Here is a 17,259-nt window from a genome sequence, read left to right as displayed (position 1 = left end):
GGGACATATTCTGTCCTCTGTTGGGGAGAGTAACTCTGGCAGAAGTGTACAGTGAAGGCCTGAGACAGCACAATCTTAAAGTATCACAGTACAACCAGATCTTATAAAGCTTATCTGTCATCCTGTACTTCAATTCTTGCTCTCACCCCTTTGTTCAGAAGCCATCTCTCATGAGTTTATCACATATAGGTTTTGAGGTACTGCTGTACCTCACTATAAATTATGATGACTATAAATTGCCACATACATATCTTTGCCACATACAAAGCTAGGGGACAGGGCACTGGGGAATACCCAGTCAGTTTGTTAGCTGTTAAACTTATTTTTGTGATTTTCTGCTACCATATGTAATCTTAGATAATCTTAGGTGGATACTGTTTTATACTATATATTTTTAAACTTTATTAGGTATGGCTATAATTTGGTATAGGCATTTTATTTCTAAATTGTTGTGTTCCTAAGTTGTATTTAAATGAAATGGAAAGAAGTAACATTTAAAACAAATGACATATTTACCAAATACCTGTGGGGCAATAATGTAAGTGGAATGAATTCTCTGGCTTCCTGTTATTTAACATCCAAATTGCTCATGCCTGCTGAAATTCCAATGAAAGCAATTTTTGAACAATTAAATGTAGCAAAACAAGCCCGCAACTGGGATTACTGTATAGTATACAGGTTGGTCATATTGATGGCTTATACAGTATTCCTTCATCTGGGAAAKAGAGTAAAAAATGTTTCATGGTTATTAAAGAAGTTTTTGTCAGATTAAGGTAATTTAAGTAAAATGTGCTCCTGACCTTTTTATTAGCTTTTCAGAATAGTTAACATCTCAGCAGCATTCTGAAGAAGAAYGGGGTCACATTATACTAATACACTAAATGCTGTATGTACAGAATAAGAGACAACTGCTGCCCTGAAAACCTCATAGTAAGGATAACAAGAAATAAGATGAGCATACTGAAGTGTTGGGAAACCAGATACAGAGAGAGATGTCACTTTCCCTTCCTAGACATCTAGTAATATTGCATGTTCTAATATAGTATACCAAGATAATATTAGATAATCCTTCCAAAAATGTATTCCAAAGTGATAGTCATATGATAAACATATGAAACCTAAAGCTGTCATTCAGTTAGGAAACAGAATCATAACTTGCAATTATGCATCTAAACAAAATTAATTTTGAATACTTGCCAGTACAATACCATAAACTAAGAATTATTCAGAAAATATTTATAGAAAAGTGATAATATCGTAACATAATATCATAACATAAAACTGTAAAAATGGCTGCACTGGGTCCAATGTCCTATCTCAGACAGGTCAAAAATGCATGCCTAGGAAATCCATAAATATAGTGTCTTCAAAAATACAAGAAAAATCATGACCATCTCAATAGAAGGAAAAGTATTTGGGTGGTGGTGGTTTTTTTTCAAATCTTGTGGTTATTTTTATTCCTAGCTAAGTGTAATACCTGAACACATAAACTATATGAAAGATAGAAAAGGTGGCGTTGGAAGTGAGGAGGACTATATATCACTGAGGGCTTAGAATCAAATCACATTAACTAATCACCTCAGCAAGTAACATAAAATTCATGGTCTAAATAGGAGTAAAATCATTGTGGAGCTATATTACCAATGATTTGGTCAAGATGACAATCCTGACTTAAGATCTTGAGGGGGGCTATTTGTCACTACTAAGTTTCAAAACTTTTTTTTAAGATAATAATTTATATTAGAAGATCCATACGTGTCCACATTTTAGCATATCCTTGGCCCCCCAGTTTTAGGAAATGCATGTAAAAATTCTCTCCAGCATTTTGAGTTAATTTTCACTTCTTAAAATAACTGCATGCATTCCTGTCTCAAAGTGTAAAAAAAAAAAGGTCTAAATCTATCTAGCAGTATACAAAGCAATGGTCATTTTAACAGAACAGGTAACAGATGACCAAGCTAAGAAAATTCAGAAAACCAAAGCAGTGCAGAACAGAGTTTGTATTAAATTCATATATTAGATATATTATAGAATTAATACCAAAGAATTCCAAGCAAATCATTGCCTGTCATTGGATTGTCCTTCAGAGAAGAGTCATGTTGTTTATAGTAGATTAAATATTTCCCCGTGAAGCAACTAATAAGTTTATGAAGTAAGAGTACTAGTGTCAGGGTAAGAAAGCTGCAAATAAGTTGAAAGAGAAAGCACAAACTAAGCTGAAGAATGACTTACAATTAGAACCTAAAAACTGCAAATAAACCCAGCGCTACTGAAGTTACAAGAGCTACAACTATCTAATTAACTTGCGTTTGAGAAAGACAGCTAGACATTCTAGACATAGTGCTAATTTGGGAGAAAAAGCATAAAACAAAGTAGTCATTAATGTGGCTTCAGTTCTAAAAGAGGTGTCTTACCCTCCTAGCAAGGGACACATTTAATTTTTTTGTATTTCATTATTTTTAATCCATAAAATGTGCTGTCTTTTCACTGCTTTTTATTTATTCATGTTCATATCTGGGTTTCTTGTTGATATGAGTGAATCACAGAACACTCTATTAAAAATACACAGAATCCTGTTTTGTTATCTCTGAAACATATTAACTGTGGTTAAGGATAAAAACCTTTCTCACTGCAGACTCACTGGAGAAATAAATCATATTAAATCTGCCTTGTAATGACATAAACAATAATATTATATCCTGTTACAGAAAAGACTTGAGTAAGATTTTCTTCTTAATACGCTTATAAGTCACAGCAAGTTCCTTTACACACTTATCCATTACAGCAATAAAGTAAGCTTKTCCTATGGTAAAAAGACAGTACATCCTGATATGTAGTAATCCAGTTGAAAGGTATAGTGATGTGAATTAACTAAAATACTATTTTCAGTTAGATTAATTTACATAGAAAAATAGTAAGAAGTAGCTGATCTCTATCTGCTCTCAGATCATCCTTTTGAGACATGATCTTGTAACTCTTGTGTTTGTGATTCATGTAATTTTCTTTATGGATACAATTAACATGGGAAACCATTCTCTCATATAAAGGGCAAAACCTTCACAGCCATACTAGTGAATGCGTATTTCTGTACACTGACTTATTTTAAGAATGCTCTAGACTGAGGTACAGAAATGAAATTTTGGGGGATTCTTTCAAGGACTGAAATATGCCTGTGTTCATTCATGCTTCCTCTGTGCTTTTGGTGGTGGAACCAACATAAAATATGAGTAAGGTAGGATATGTCCCTACCTGTGTCTCCAAAATTGCCAGAAAGTAAGTGAATGAAATTATTTCACGTTACCTTTTTAAATGAGTTCCATTTGAGAAACAGAAATTAATCACCCCTCCCTGAAGTGGATTTACTCATAATAAAAACTCCATTATAACATGAATAAGGATCTTACTACTATTGTAGATTATAAAGCAGTTACTGTTACAATGCTAGCATCTGTTAGTACCTATCACACAGATTCCAGAATATTTTCCTAATATTTAGAAAAAAACAACTTGTTGAGAATGTTGTCAGGAAAGTTAGAATGTGACATCTCTGCCAATATCTGATACCCTGGGTAGGTACTACGATCTTAGTGTTTGATTTAGAACTAATAATAACTAATAACTGCTCATTAACCACTATATTATTTAGTATATTATTAGTCATTATAGATGTTGATAATATTGTCAGCAGTTAATAAACTATACTTACATACTCAGAATTTTAAATTGTTTGGAAGTTTGAACCTTAATGAAATCAATGAAAATATGGCTCTTCTGTCACTTAGAYATTTCTAAAAACTTTATCCTTCAGCAGGATACTTCTATCTGAGTATTATGGCCTATCCAGGTATAATAGACATTTAATAGCTTTTTTTTTTTTCAAACGTGCCTTCATATGACTTCTTGCCTTTCCAGCTAGGTATGAAATTTGCAGGATGGGACCTTTAATGTTATGTGCTGTTTGTCCATTTGTCACTGTTATCTTCTGTAGATTGAACATGTATTCTTGTTAAATAAACAGTCGTTAAATAAACAATTTGTATAATAATACTTTTTCTGTTTTTTTATAGGTCTCATTGGTTAGTTTAGTAGCCAATGCTTTGGGCTATTCTGAACTTGGTGCCATTAAATCGCTTAGGACATTAAGAGCTTTAAGACCTCTAAGAGCCTTGTCACGATTTGAAGGAATGAGGGTGAGATAAAATGAATAAGCCTGAATTAACATATGCATACAAAAATTCATTCAAAACTCATGTCTTCTGTGAAGAACTCCTGAAAGGGAATATACGCAAGAATGTGTGGGAAAAGACTTTTCAACGTTTATATACAAGACACATGTACATTTTACTTCTTGGAGATTAGACCTTGAGCTGAACAAATTTGCCTGCTCAATGCCACACAGTTTTCTTATCCCAGCTCTCTGGCTATTAAAATTTCCATTGATTTGTGGACCTCTATAGAAGAGGAAGAGAACAGAGATATTGTGGAGCAGAGGGTTTCTTCCTTCTCCAGTCTAGCTGGGGACTTTATTTTACCAATTTTTGTAGCTGGCTTCTATTCACTGTTAGTTTGTCAGTGGTTTCGGATAGAAAAGGATTAGCCAAAAAGCAAAAAAAACACTTGTAGTGAAGAAGCTGACACAGTGGGGAAAAGATACACCAGAAACTAAAGCCTCCCTGTGGCTCCCTGTCTACCTGACTGGGGGAAAACTATCCCAGAATACATGCTCTAGAATTAGGGAAAGATACATGAAATAAAAATGGGGTTGAAGGTAAGGACTGGGAGAGATGAGAAATTATTTTCTCAGCTAGTATCCTTCACTTTGTATGAATACATCTGCTGCCACCTTACCTCTCCTCCTACACAGCTAAATCCTTCCTGTTGGGGAAATTACTATTTTCATATTGTGCCAATCTGACAAAAAAGCTACTACCAGCTGTCTGCTGAAACCACAGACTATGCTACTTTGTAAAAAAATTAACCCATAAAAAATTTACCAGGTCGTGTTATTGAGAAATCTCCTTTTAAACTTTCAACTCAAGACACCCAGATGCTGCAATCCACATTTATAGTTTGGTCATAGGTTGTTTCCAAACAAATAGTGCTATCGCTTTCCGGCTGGGTTGAGACTGCTGATGTTGGCCACATCAGTCAGTGCAGGCAACCATGTCCTGTGACACATCTACGCCACCATTATGTTTTGCATGATTTGTTTTGCAAAGAGCATGTAAGTCCCTATCTAATAAGTAAGTAAAACATCCATTGATCTTAGAAAACTTTGGGTTAAATTGCTGATTTGAAAACTACYAATATTTTCAAAACCATGCAAAATTAATTACTACAAAAAAACTACTATAATCTCACAAATAAATATGACTTAGAAGAAAATTATTGTCCATATATGCTGAGCTCTCTTTTAGACCAATCACAATATGTAATTGAAACAAATTGTCAGGGGATTCCATCTGATCTTTTACTATCACTTGTCCACAGGGTAGCTCAATTGTACTAAATACAGCCAATTTTAAAAAAAAAACCCTAACAGCTGTAAGATCAACTATAAGGCCATTTAAAACCAAGGCTTAGAGTAGATGATGTTATTAAAAAGTAAGTAGTGTGTATTTAATTACTTCATGTTGTGAGTAGATGTTAGAATCCACTGCTGTCAATACGTCCATTAAGGTTCTAAGAGTAAAATCATCAGTAATGATAATCTGACATGCAGACATTTTTATTCAGCCTTCCACATCATCATTCTTCGATCTTATTCTGTTTTATTTCTTTATTTATAGATTTTGATTTGTATTGTTGGAATTTAACATTTATTTCTCTCTTTTTTCTAGAGCACACAAATTCTAAGAATCCATCTTGCTACTAACAGGTTTTCTTTTGTTTTTGTTTTTTTTTCAAACTTTTGCATTGTCTTAGTTTCCATAGAATTTTATTTCTTGCTTTTTGCAATCTCGTTAGTGATCACTATTGATCCTTAAATTTTATAATGAAATATTTTAACTCTCAAATTCATATTAATACTAGTTAACATTTCAAAGTATTCTGATTTTTTGGTTGTTCATTAACTAAGTGGTTATTTTGTCTAATTTGTACACTAGGTGGTTGTAAATGCCCTTGTAGGAGCAATTCCATCTATCATGAATGTACTGCTGGTTTGCCTTATATTCTGGCTAATCTTCAGCATCATGGGAGTAAATCTGTTTGCTGGGAAATTCTATCATTGTGTCAACACCACAACTGATGAGATGTTCGATGTCAGTGATGTCAACAATTACACTCAGTGTGAGGAACTCATAAAAAACAATCAAAGTGCTCGATGGAAAAATGTGAAAGTAAACTTCGATAACGTAGGAGCTGGATATCTTGCTCTGCTTCAAGTAGTAAGTAAATTTATATATTTTCTTATTGCTCTATTAAAAGAAGTCTAGGAGAAATGGGCAACTTAAGTCTGTTAAGCAGTGGAATAATTTGTTCCTAGCAATGATAAACAGCTTACACAACAGAACCCTTAAAAAGCCTCCTATTACATTGTTACCTTGAATTAATTGTATTTATGGTATCATTAATGTTATTAATTGTATTAATTGTATTAGGGTAAATTTCCATTCTAAGGCTAGAGGATATTATCTCATGATGATTATAATCTTTATAACTGAAAAAGGTACAGGAATCTTTTTAGTGGTGCACAATATAAACTTCAAGAATGCATTCCATGGGTCTCACCTTGGTGGACAAGGCACAGAGGTCCCTGTAGCTATTAAAAAGGTCCTTCCTTTCCCCTCCTTTTTGAGCTCAGTTATCTGCTAAGACTGGAGGGCAGACAGCACCTTAAATGAGGGCAGACACCCTAACCAACTGGTCTGAAATCTGCAACTACAGGCGTACCTCATTTTATTGGGCTTCGCTGATACTGCGTTTTTTACAATTGAAGGTTTGTGGCAACCCTGCGTTGAGCAAGTCTATTGGCGCCATTTTTCCAACAGCATGTGCTCACTTCATGTCTCTGTGTCACATTTTGTACATTGTTTTTTTAGACATAATGCTATTGCACACATAATAGACTACAGTATAGTGTGAACATAACTTTTATATGCGCTGGGAAACCAAAAAATTCGTGTGACTCACTTTATTGCAATATTCGCTTTATGGCGGGGGTCTGGAACTGAACCCGCAATATCTCCGAGGTATGCCTGTACTGTCAATGACTCCCACATAACCTTTTTCTGGGTATCATTACACATCCAGAGCAACATCTTTCACATTCATACTCCATTAATCTAGGCATTTCTTGGCACTTTGAGGTAATTCTTCCTTTGTCAAAAGCCTGGTCAAGGTAAAGTGGATTTTCTTCATGTCTATATTCATTTAAGGAACCATTTTGTAAGCTAGATGGTAAAATTAAAAATATAACAACCCGGCAGGTCTCCAGCAAAGATATTGCTTCAGCTGAATGCCTCCATTAACATCCCTCCACATACACCTCTCCTGTATTAGTGCTGTTATCAAACTCTCCTCTTCTTGCAATGGTGCTAGGCAAAGTGCACCAAATGGCTGCCAGTGGTCACATGAGTCAGAAAGATCCATGACGCCTAGCTCCAGGCATACCTTCTTAGCAAATCTGTAAGAACTTCCGCCAGAATTGCACTACAAGATCCAGGAAGATGCAACACTCCCAGAGWGCAAGTTTTCTGTTGTGAAAGCTGGCAGCTGTACCAAAGTACCAGAACTCACTTCTGGCAATCACAGACCCAGACTCTTTGGGATGGTTGCTCTCCCATGTCTCCTCAGGAGATGCTCTTTACCTGTTCGTTTCAGAAATTTTGTAGCTCTTCTCCTTTATTCTTGTGAAACTTGGAAACCTTGACTTACCTCCAGGCACCCACACATTTAGCTAGTTAGAGTGTCATCCCTTTGGTGCTCCACAGAAAAGCAGATGTTCCATGTTCATGRAAATAACCGCCTTAGAGCAATGATGGCAAATCTTTTTCACTCATTACAGGAACTCAGCCCAAAGTTTTATAAAAGTTAATCACAGTTCTTTTACAGTCCACCTTTTGTCTTGTGTAAATCTTACACCTCTAGAGCCAATATATATGTTGATTATGAACAGACTCTAGTCCTTTTACCTATRTGGGATTAAAACATTTCCAAAAATACCATGGCAGTTTGGCCGTAGCCAAAACACCCAGATGCCTGTTGATATCTGCCCAGAAGCTGTCTCACTGTATTGCTGACACCCTCAAGCGATGCTGTAAACTTGCTAAAATGGCTGTCACCACAAGTGATTGTAGCAGATTCTACCTGAACATTTCCAATGCTGATGTCTATCTGAGTCTACCATAGGTCATCTGCAGGGTAAGCATCAGCAGCTCCAAACACACTGTGCCCTTGCTGAGGCCTTCAGAGCCTAATTTTAATATTTTTGGAATAGCTAATAATAATTTATCATAAAATTAAAGTATTACTGTGAAAAAGTCTTTTATTGTACCTGTGTTATTAAATGTGGGTTATAAATTTTGATGATTTTATTAAAACTAAAGGTCCAAATGCTGTGACCTCGTTATTTTTCACATTCTAAATTTTCACAGGGAAGATAAAACAACTGTATTTTATTTCCAGGCTACTTTCAAGGGATGGATGGATATTATGTATGCTGCTGTTGATTCACGAGATGTAAGTGTAAGACATTCAAAGATCATCTATTGGTCTAGCCAAATAACTTATAGTTATATTAATTTAACTGGAATTTTTTTCAAAAGAGCTAATGTTAATGAAAAAAACAATGACGACAACAGTTTAACTACTTTCTTTGGTAATCATGAGTATGATTTCATTTAAAATTATATAATGTAGTTATTATACATTGAATATATATATATATTCCCCTTGCTTTAAAATGTGTAACAACCATACCTTTCATTGTTTATTCAGGTTAAGCACTTATGTTATCTAGCTATTTAAGTACAAGCAGATTTTAAGGTTGAAGATTATCTGTTAAATTTTCTAGGGATTAAATTTTTAGCTTGGCTACAGCCCCAAACTAAAATTACATTTATCTAGTACAAAAAAGTACAACATAAATGCCTGATCTAGCTCTATAAAACCTGGGTTACACTCATATTAGTGGTATCATTATTACACAGTCATATTCTCTGGCTGGAATAATATATCCTGTAACACTAGCTTCAGCATTTCTACATTGCACTGCATTGTGCAGTAGAGATGCAGAAGTTCAGATGTGGAATCTGAAAGAGTTGAGACAATAACAAAATCCTCCTTAGAAACTTGCCTCAATTTAATAGATTTCACAAAACAGATACTCAGTAGAAGTTTATTGAAAGCATCTGCTTGCAGCTGGTAAGAACTCATGTAAGATCAGAAAAGTTCCAGAGAGATTTGGGTGATAGTAAAATTGATTGATTCTGTTATATGAAAACATACTGAACACAATGTAAACTATCTAGATTTGTGCTGTTAAAATTGTGAGTTGTAATGGCTGCTTTCAAACCCATATCGCCTTTTCCTTCTATGCTAGGAACTTTGTGTGTATGTGTATTCATACACACACAAGTACGTGCGTATTTATTTGAAAATTCCACATGAATAATAACAGTTTTGTCAGTTTCCAGTTCTCCAAATTTTGACAGGAATGGCCATGTTGGGTCTTTTTAATAACTGCAGGAATAGATCTTCTAGCTGAGGTAACATATGCCTGCTTATAATCTTGGTATACATTGGTTTTTTACTTCTAGTATTCTCATGGGTAATACAATTTATAATACTTTGTAGGTAGAAGATCAACCTAAGTATGAGGACAACTTGTACATGTATCTTTATTTTGTCATCTTTATCATATTTGGATCATTCTTTACCTTGAACCTTTTCATTGGTGTAATTATAGACAACTTCAACCAACAAAAAAAGAAGATAAGTATTTCAAATGTTTCCATATTGCTGTAATTAATTAATTACTGTGAATTAATACCTTATTCATATAAAGCTAGTTACAATCAAAAGCTATTTCAAGTCTTTGAATAAAAAAGTCTCTTTTTTAAAAAATAATCTGTTTTAAATCTGTGGGTGTGATTTTGACCTTATCATTTCATCATGTCACAAGAGAAGGGGGGGCAAATCACAAATATATTCAAAATAATTATCAAATTCTGTAAGAAAGAGTTTGAAATGAAGATTCAAAAAGGGAATGTGTGTTATTATTTTGATTAGATTTTATTATTTGCCAAGGAAGAGTTCCTTTTTAATTAACTTTAAAAAATTAAGATTAATTTTAATTAATCTTATAAACTGTTGACACTTAATAAAGATATAGTATGACACTGTCTTCATATAATAAACTTTGCAAACTGATTAAACAATGGGTTAAGAGTAAGGCCAATAGATCTCATAGGAATAGGCCTAAAGATAGAACAAAAACTAAAGAGCCCTATTATTCTAACACTTCAGCTGTGACAAATGAGATGAACTTGTTAGCCATAAATACATTAGTCTATAATTCATTAGAAATAATATAACAAAGATATAAAAGGGTATTTTTTTTTCTGTGTACATTTGACTTTCATGTATGTTTAAAATTATTATATTTAAAATGCATATAGTTTTATTTAAAATAATTAAAATATATAAAAATGCAAATCATTGCATTTAAAATATTCTGAAGCCCTGTGAGTCTTAATGTTCAATTGCCAAATAGAACTAAAATTGAATAATCCTTTTAAATCTTTGCATGCTGTGAAAAAGCAATTTCATCTGATGTGGTTTTATCTGATCACCAAATAAAAAGCTGCGCTACAAACAGAATCTAAAGTAAAACCTGGTTGTGAACTATGGAAATATTTTTAATGTGAAAATGTTCTTTAGCTTCTTAAAAGAGCCCCAATCCCCTCTGAGACTACTTCCATAGCTTCTATCAACAAGGCTATGTTTGGGGCTTAAATATCCAGTTTAGCAGGCAGTGACTTTGACATCTGTTTCTATCTAACTGTGTTCAGACTTAACAATAAGCACGATTTACTTTATATTAAAATTCAGTCAGTTGTATGTCTGACTGGCAGCATTTGTACCTGCAAACAAAGGCTAATTTGAGCTAGCCAAGATTTCTTTTTTTTTTTAATTAATAATTTGCTATGATATGATCTGGATTACTTTTCTTGAGTTTTACGTTATAGCTATTGATCTCTAACTTATACATGATCTCAGGTGTGTTTGACGTAGCCCAGCAATGGGGTAGAGAATGGTTCAAAGGCGATTTTTCTGCCATCATTAAAAACCTCAGACTAGACCTAAATAGTCTTTCCTCTGACACAAACTGCAACAGTTTCAAAGATATCCCACTTTCTGACCTGGCTAGTTGTAACCCTAAAAGTCGACCCAGAATTTAGGACATGCAGCATACCAGTCAGGTTCCTATCCACTAAACACATCCTAATCAGCAACTTATATGACAGTGTTAGTATAATATGGACCATTTTAGCCATGTCTCAGCAAAAGTGAACATGAAGATACCAGAAAAACTCAGCCATCACCTAGTAAGGCACCAGTAAGGGTTTTTGTGCTAGAAATGCTCATTATATGAGCATTCACACTGTGAATACCTGAAAATTTCACTTTATAATATAAATCAAATATAAATGGTCCATTACTAACTTAGAGGGAGCTGAACTGAACTTAAATRTTGTATCTATGAATGTGATAGTAATTAGTTTTGGTATTATATCTTTACTTTGGAGGTCAGGATATATTTATGACAGAAGAACAGAAGAAATATTACAATGCAATGAAAAAATTGGGGTCCAAAAAACCACAGAAACCTATACCGAGGCCAGTGGTAAGTGATTTCATTTTAATTCCCCTAATATTAAATGTTCATCTTGGAATATTTTAGCCTACAAGAGAAGGTTATATGTCTGGAGAGGAAATAATTTTTCCAAATATTTTCTTGAAAAGGTAGAATTTCTCCCCTAAACTTTTCTGTTTAGAGGACTAATCTTTCATATTTTGTTTAAAATATACACTCTAAAATATGAATTGTATGATTCAATATGGTTAATATAATAAGTTTCATAAGTCCCTGCCTGAGCCCTAGAAAAGTATTGAACTGAATTGTTTTTTCTTTCTTGTTTCCCATGGTGACTAGAGATATTTTCTAAACTTCATTTCCAGTTTTTTCTCCCCCAGGAGAATTTGTAGGAAATGGGGATGCAGTGGCTCTTGCTGCCTTTCCTCCATAATCTGAAAACAGAAGGGGACAGTGGTCACCTAATGTGAAAAAGAAAGATAACAGATAATCTCACAGAATAAAAGAATGTCCTGGGGAATACAGGATAAAAAAGAATAAGTTTGTCTCTGAGATAATAAATTACTCTGTTATTTATTCTAACACTTCAGCTGTGAAAAATGAGATGATGAGATGAAATGATACTCCTACGGTGTTTGGAGAGGACAATGCTTGTTGGATATTATCCACCAGGTGGTTAAAAATAGGCTTTCTAAAGAGAGGCATATGGTCATAAACAACTAGCTAAGTATTAAAGGAAAACTGGGATATTGTGGTCATGGAGACATTTGAGACATGTCACTTCAGCTGGCCGACTATCTCAGCAAACACAATTAGTTCAAGAAAGAGAGAGACATCTCAGGGGCCTACCTTTCTAAAAAGAGCTAAGAATAAGGATGAAAAGGGGTTTTTACTTGGCTAGGGCTACTACCCAAGATCAAGTAGCATCACCTATTTTATCCTAGTAATATCAATTTTCAATGTTATTGCCATCAAAATTGCACTGCTTCTCTTCCAGCCCCTTCAGCAAATAGAGGTTCACTTCTTGATCAGCTCTAACAACTGGTTGAGACACAAACCAAGCATGGCTTAGGGGTAAATTAACAGATGCACTGTGAATGGGTCTTGGTGTGCACTCAACTGCTAAGTCTTGCAGGGATTTTCTTTCCCATTTGGCATTTGTAAGGAAGAATATTTTCAGAGTATAAACAGTATGCTGTCTTTGTTTTGCAGAACAAATTCCAAGGCATGGTCTTTGATTTTGTAACCAAACAAGTATTTGACATCAGCATCATGATACTTATCTGCCTTAACATGGTCACAATGATGGTAGAAACAGATGACCAGAGCAAAGAAATGGAAACAATTTTATCCCGGATTAACCTTGTTTTCATTATCCTTTTCACTGGAGAATGTGTCCTGAAATTGATTTCACTTCGCCATTACTACTTCACTATAGGCTGGAATATTTTTGATTTTGTAGTTGTAATTCTCTCCATAGTAGGTAAGAGCAGTTCTTTTTCAAAAAAGGGCTACTGCAAAGAAAAGTGAACATCTGTTTCAAGAATGTTATGATACTGCACATGCATGTTTCCTATAGAACTTAGATGTTGATTCAGATCTTCTTACTTTATAGCATACAATATATAAAATGTTGCACACAAGAAGATTTTTACCACTCCCACTAATTTCATTGTCATCTTTAACACCAAAAGACATAAGGGATCTATCTGGCAGATTAAATTAGCCTGCAAATCTGTTTTCATTAGTAAAAAATGAAGATTATGTGAATGGGGTGAGATTGTTAATTGCTTTTGCTAACTAAGGTCTTGATGAATATTTAGATTTCAGTCAGCTAAAAACTAATGAATCTCTAAGGTGCAATTTGTGAGAGTTCAAGATACTTCAAGGTGTGACAAAACTAGTCTTAAAGATGTCCTGATACACCTCAGAGAGGCTTTGCTGGATACAGTGTAGATCCTCCGGTAAAAATTTCATCAATTTGCATAAATTAACAATAATCTTTCATAAAAGACACTGGTAGTAGGTTCAGCTTCAAGAACTAATTATTCTAAAACAGGAACTTCTCTTTCCAGGCTTCCTTAGGAGTAACTGAAAGCTTAGACAGGCACTAGCTACTTTTGCTACAAGCAGTCTTCTTTCTTTTACTCACTTTTCTTGTTTTCCTAGCTGTAATTACAACATGAGGAAAATATGCTCTATTAACAGCTTTCAATAAAATATAATAACCTGTATGATGTTTTTCAATTACTTTCTTTCCTAGGAATTCTGACATTATGCTACATATCTAAAAGTAAAAAGACATAGACTTCCTATATTGATTGTTTTGGGATCAGCAATAAATAAATATCTTCATAAGTAATGAATTAATAAATTTAAAGTGTTATTTTAAATATTCACTCTTTTCTTCTAGGTATGTTCTTAGCTGAGATGATTGAGAAATATTTTGTATCCCCCACATTGTTCAGAGTCATTCGACTTGCCAGAATAGGTCGAATCCTGCGTCTCATTAAGGGCGCTAAGGGCATCCGCACTCTGCTTTTTGCTTTGATGATGTCTCTTCCTGCTTTGTTCAACATTGGTCTGCTGCTGTTCCTGGTCATGTTTATCTATGCCATATTTGGGATGTCCAACTTTGCCTATGTCAAGAGGGAAGTTGGGATTGATGACATGTTCAATTTTGAAACATTTGGCAACAGCATGATCTGTCTCTTCCAAATTACCACATCTGCTGGTTGGGATGGTTTGTTAGCCCCTATTCTCAACAGCGGGGAACCAGACTGTGACCCTCAGAAAGATCATCCGGGCAGCTCTGTTAAAGGAGACTGCGGCAACCCTTCCGTTGGGATTTTCTTCTTTGTCAGCTACATTATCATCTCGTTTCTGGTAGTGGTGAACATGTACATTGCTGTGATTTTGGAGAACTTCAGTGTTGCCACTGAAGAAAGCGCTGAGCCCTTGAGCGAGGATGACTTTGAGATGTTCTATGAAGTCTGGGAGAAGTTTGATCCAGACGCAACACAATTCATAGAATACAGTAAACTCTCAGATTTTGCAGCTTCACTAGATCCTCCTCTTCTCATAGCAAAGCCAAACAAAGTCCAGCTTATTGCAATGGATCTGCCCATGGTAAGTGGTGACAGAATTCACTGCCTTGACATCTTGTTTGCTTTCACAAAGCGTGTTTTGGGRGAAAGTGGAGAGATGGATGCCCTCAGAATACAGATGGAAGATCGGTTTATGGCAGCCAATCCTTCTAAAGTCTCCTATGAACCAATTACGACGACATTAAAACGAAAACAGGAGGAGGTGTCTGCTGTCATCATTCAGCGTGCTTACAGGTGTTACCTTTTAAGGCAAAAAGTTAAAAAGGTGTCTAGTATATATAACAGAAATAAAAACAAAGAAGGAGATGGACCAGTTATAAAAGAGATAATTATTGATAAACTAAATGGGAACTCCACTCCAGAAAAAACAGAAGAGAGCTCCTCTACAACTTCACCACCTTCTTATGACAGTGTAACAAAGCCGGACACGGAAAAATATGAAAAAGACAAAGCAGAAAAGAACTATAAAGGTAAAGATGTCAGGGAAAACAGAAAATAAAAATCTAAGAATTCTGCTTGTGGGACAACTTGTTTACAGTCTTTGAACATGAGGTGTCAACAGGACTCCTGTAGGAGGTTTATGCCAAACTGACAGTTTTTACATATGTGTGTGTGTGTGTGTGTGTGTGCGTGCGAGTGTGTGTGTGTATATATACATTATATATATATACACACTTAAGGTCAGTGCCTATAACAAAACAGTGAACCTTCATCATCAAACTGTGACTCTGTGAAACAGAGTGACAAACTTGACAAGAGGTTACTGTTTTAACTACAGCTGACACTGCTAAGAAGGAAGGATACTGTGGCTCCACAGAGAAAGAACATGGAGCATGATATGCGTGCAAAGCTATACTTTGTGTTTCACGTACTGCAAAACATTTAGAACAATACTTCTATCCGCTGTTTGTAATTCAACCACCACATTTGTCATATTTTTACAAATCAGTATTAGTGGATTTATCATTTTTTAACTCACAGGTTGTTTACTATTATATGTGACTATTTTTGTAAAAGGGGTTTTATGTTGGGGAAAGAGGTATGAGGACCAGGTGTTCTACTCTCAGATTCTCTGTAATGTACAGATAGAAGTGATTTGCATAGGCATACTGCACTTGTCAATCATGCATGGATAAAAATATGACATTGCTCAAAGCTAAAAATTTTAAGAACTTCCATGTTTCAGGGTTGCTCTAAAATTTGAGGCGTTCCAACTAATAGTATGGCATAATCTGCATTCAGATTATGCGCATCGAGATAATGTGCCTGAAAAGTCTCCTCTAACTTACAGGAATTTGCAATGACTTATTTTTATGCAAATCATTAAACATGAACAAGTTCTTGTTTTTGTTAAGTATTCACAGATAAAAGATATTGTGTGGTTTCTGCACTGGAAAAATAGCTTCACCAAAATATATCTGAAGATTCTTTTGATTTTTTTTTAAACAGCTCCACTTTTTTCCTGGGCTATTCTTTAGTTACTCTCTTCTCTCATTCAGGCCAACATCCAATGAATCAATAAAATACCCTTTGTTATGTAAATATTCATTATATACTGTTGTGCATATTTGAGCACAGAATTAAATGACTTTGCCAGTGAATTGCATCAAATATGTACCATAGTATGGGTAATTTGCAAGAGTTCATCAGGACATACGTTGTATTCTGTATCATTATAGATAGTTTGGAGAGTATCACTGATGCACGTCAATGCTTTTGCTGCTGTATCTTGCTTCTTCCACTGTCCACAGTCTCCACTACAGGAAGCCATATGTCAGTGGTGAAGTGAATCAAGTTGTCCAACCAGACCTCATTCTTTCAAATCATTAAGCAATAGTTTGCAGCTATTTATGAGCTTCTTTAGTTTTGCATTTTAAATTTGAAGTGGCTACTATATGGTGTAGAATCAGACTGTACAGGCCATATTGCAAACTGTTTAACCTGTTGAAAATGTGATTAGACTATATAAATAATGTAAAGAAATATTATTTGGCAATGGTTTTGTATATAAGAAAAGTGTCTTCAAGTTTAGATCACAGTTTCTTAAATTTGTTTTCTCATTCAGTTGGCTTATTTTTTGACCACAGTAATTTCAAACTGACATCATCACAGTATGAGGAAAAAAGTGAGTATTTGTAGGCTATCTTGTTTTAATATTATATTTGCAGATATTTCAATGTGAAGTAATTTGTGTAAATCTGGAACCCAGCTTACTGTTTCCAAATAGTTATATCTGGTATCTGGGCATAGCAAGGGAAGTATTAGGGGAATGTTTGAATTTCTAGAGCTGTTTGCATCAGAAGTTCCAAGATAGTCTTATTGTTCATAAAT

General features: G+C 34.7%; 1 protein-coding gene across 14 annotated transcripts in view; it reads left to right on the top strand.

Annotated features, from left to right (window-relative positions):
* The window catches only part of LOC112978017 (sodium channel protein type 2 subunit alpha-like), a 62,111-nt gene extending 46,611 nt beyond the window's left edge, over positions 1 to 15,500 (top strand). For 10 of the 14 annotated variants that reach the window (XM_026091126.1, XM_026091103.1, XM_026091117.1 and 7 more), the window contains 7 exons: positions 4,068 to 4,190; positions 6,108 to 6,389; positions 8,629 to 8,682; positions 9,799 to 9,936; positions 11,747 to 11,851; positions 13,034 to 13,304; positions 14,235 to 15,500. In XM_026091126.1, coding sequence (XP_025946911.1) covers positions 4,068 to 4,190; positions 6,108 to 6,389; positions 8,629 to 8,682; positions 9,799 to 9,936; positions 11,747 to 11,851; positions 13,034 to 13,304; positions 14,235 to 15,427 — 2,166 coding nt within the window. In that variant the 3' untranslated portion in view covers positions 15,428 to 15,500. Of the gene's footprint in view, positions 1 to 4,067; positions 4,191 to 6,107; positions 6,390 to 8,628; positions 8,687 to 9,798; positions 9,937 to 11,746; positions 11,852 to 13,033; positions 13,305 to 14,234 lie in introns of all 14 variants that reach the window. The other 4 variants (XM_026091158.1, XM_026091094.1, XM_026091147.1 and 1 more) reach the window with 2 other exon arrangements.
* The last annotated feature ends 1,759 nt before the right edge of the window (positions 15,501 to 17,259 follow it).

This window comes from Apteryx rowi, unplaced genomic scaffold (genome assembly GCF_003343035.1).
Source record: "Apteryx rowi isolate R43461 unplaced genomic scaffold, aptRow1 scaffold_121, whole genome shotgun sequence".
In the NCBI taxonomy this organism is placed as follows: Eukaryota; Metazoa; Chordata; class Aves; order Apterygiformes; family Apterygidae; genus Apteryx; species Apteryx rowi.
Note: the sequence above shows the minus strand (reverse complement) of the source record. Positions and strands in the feature narration are given on the sequence as shown.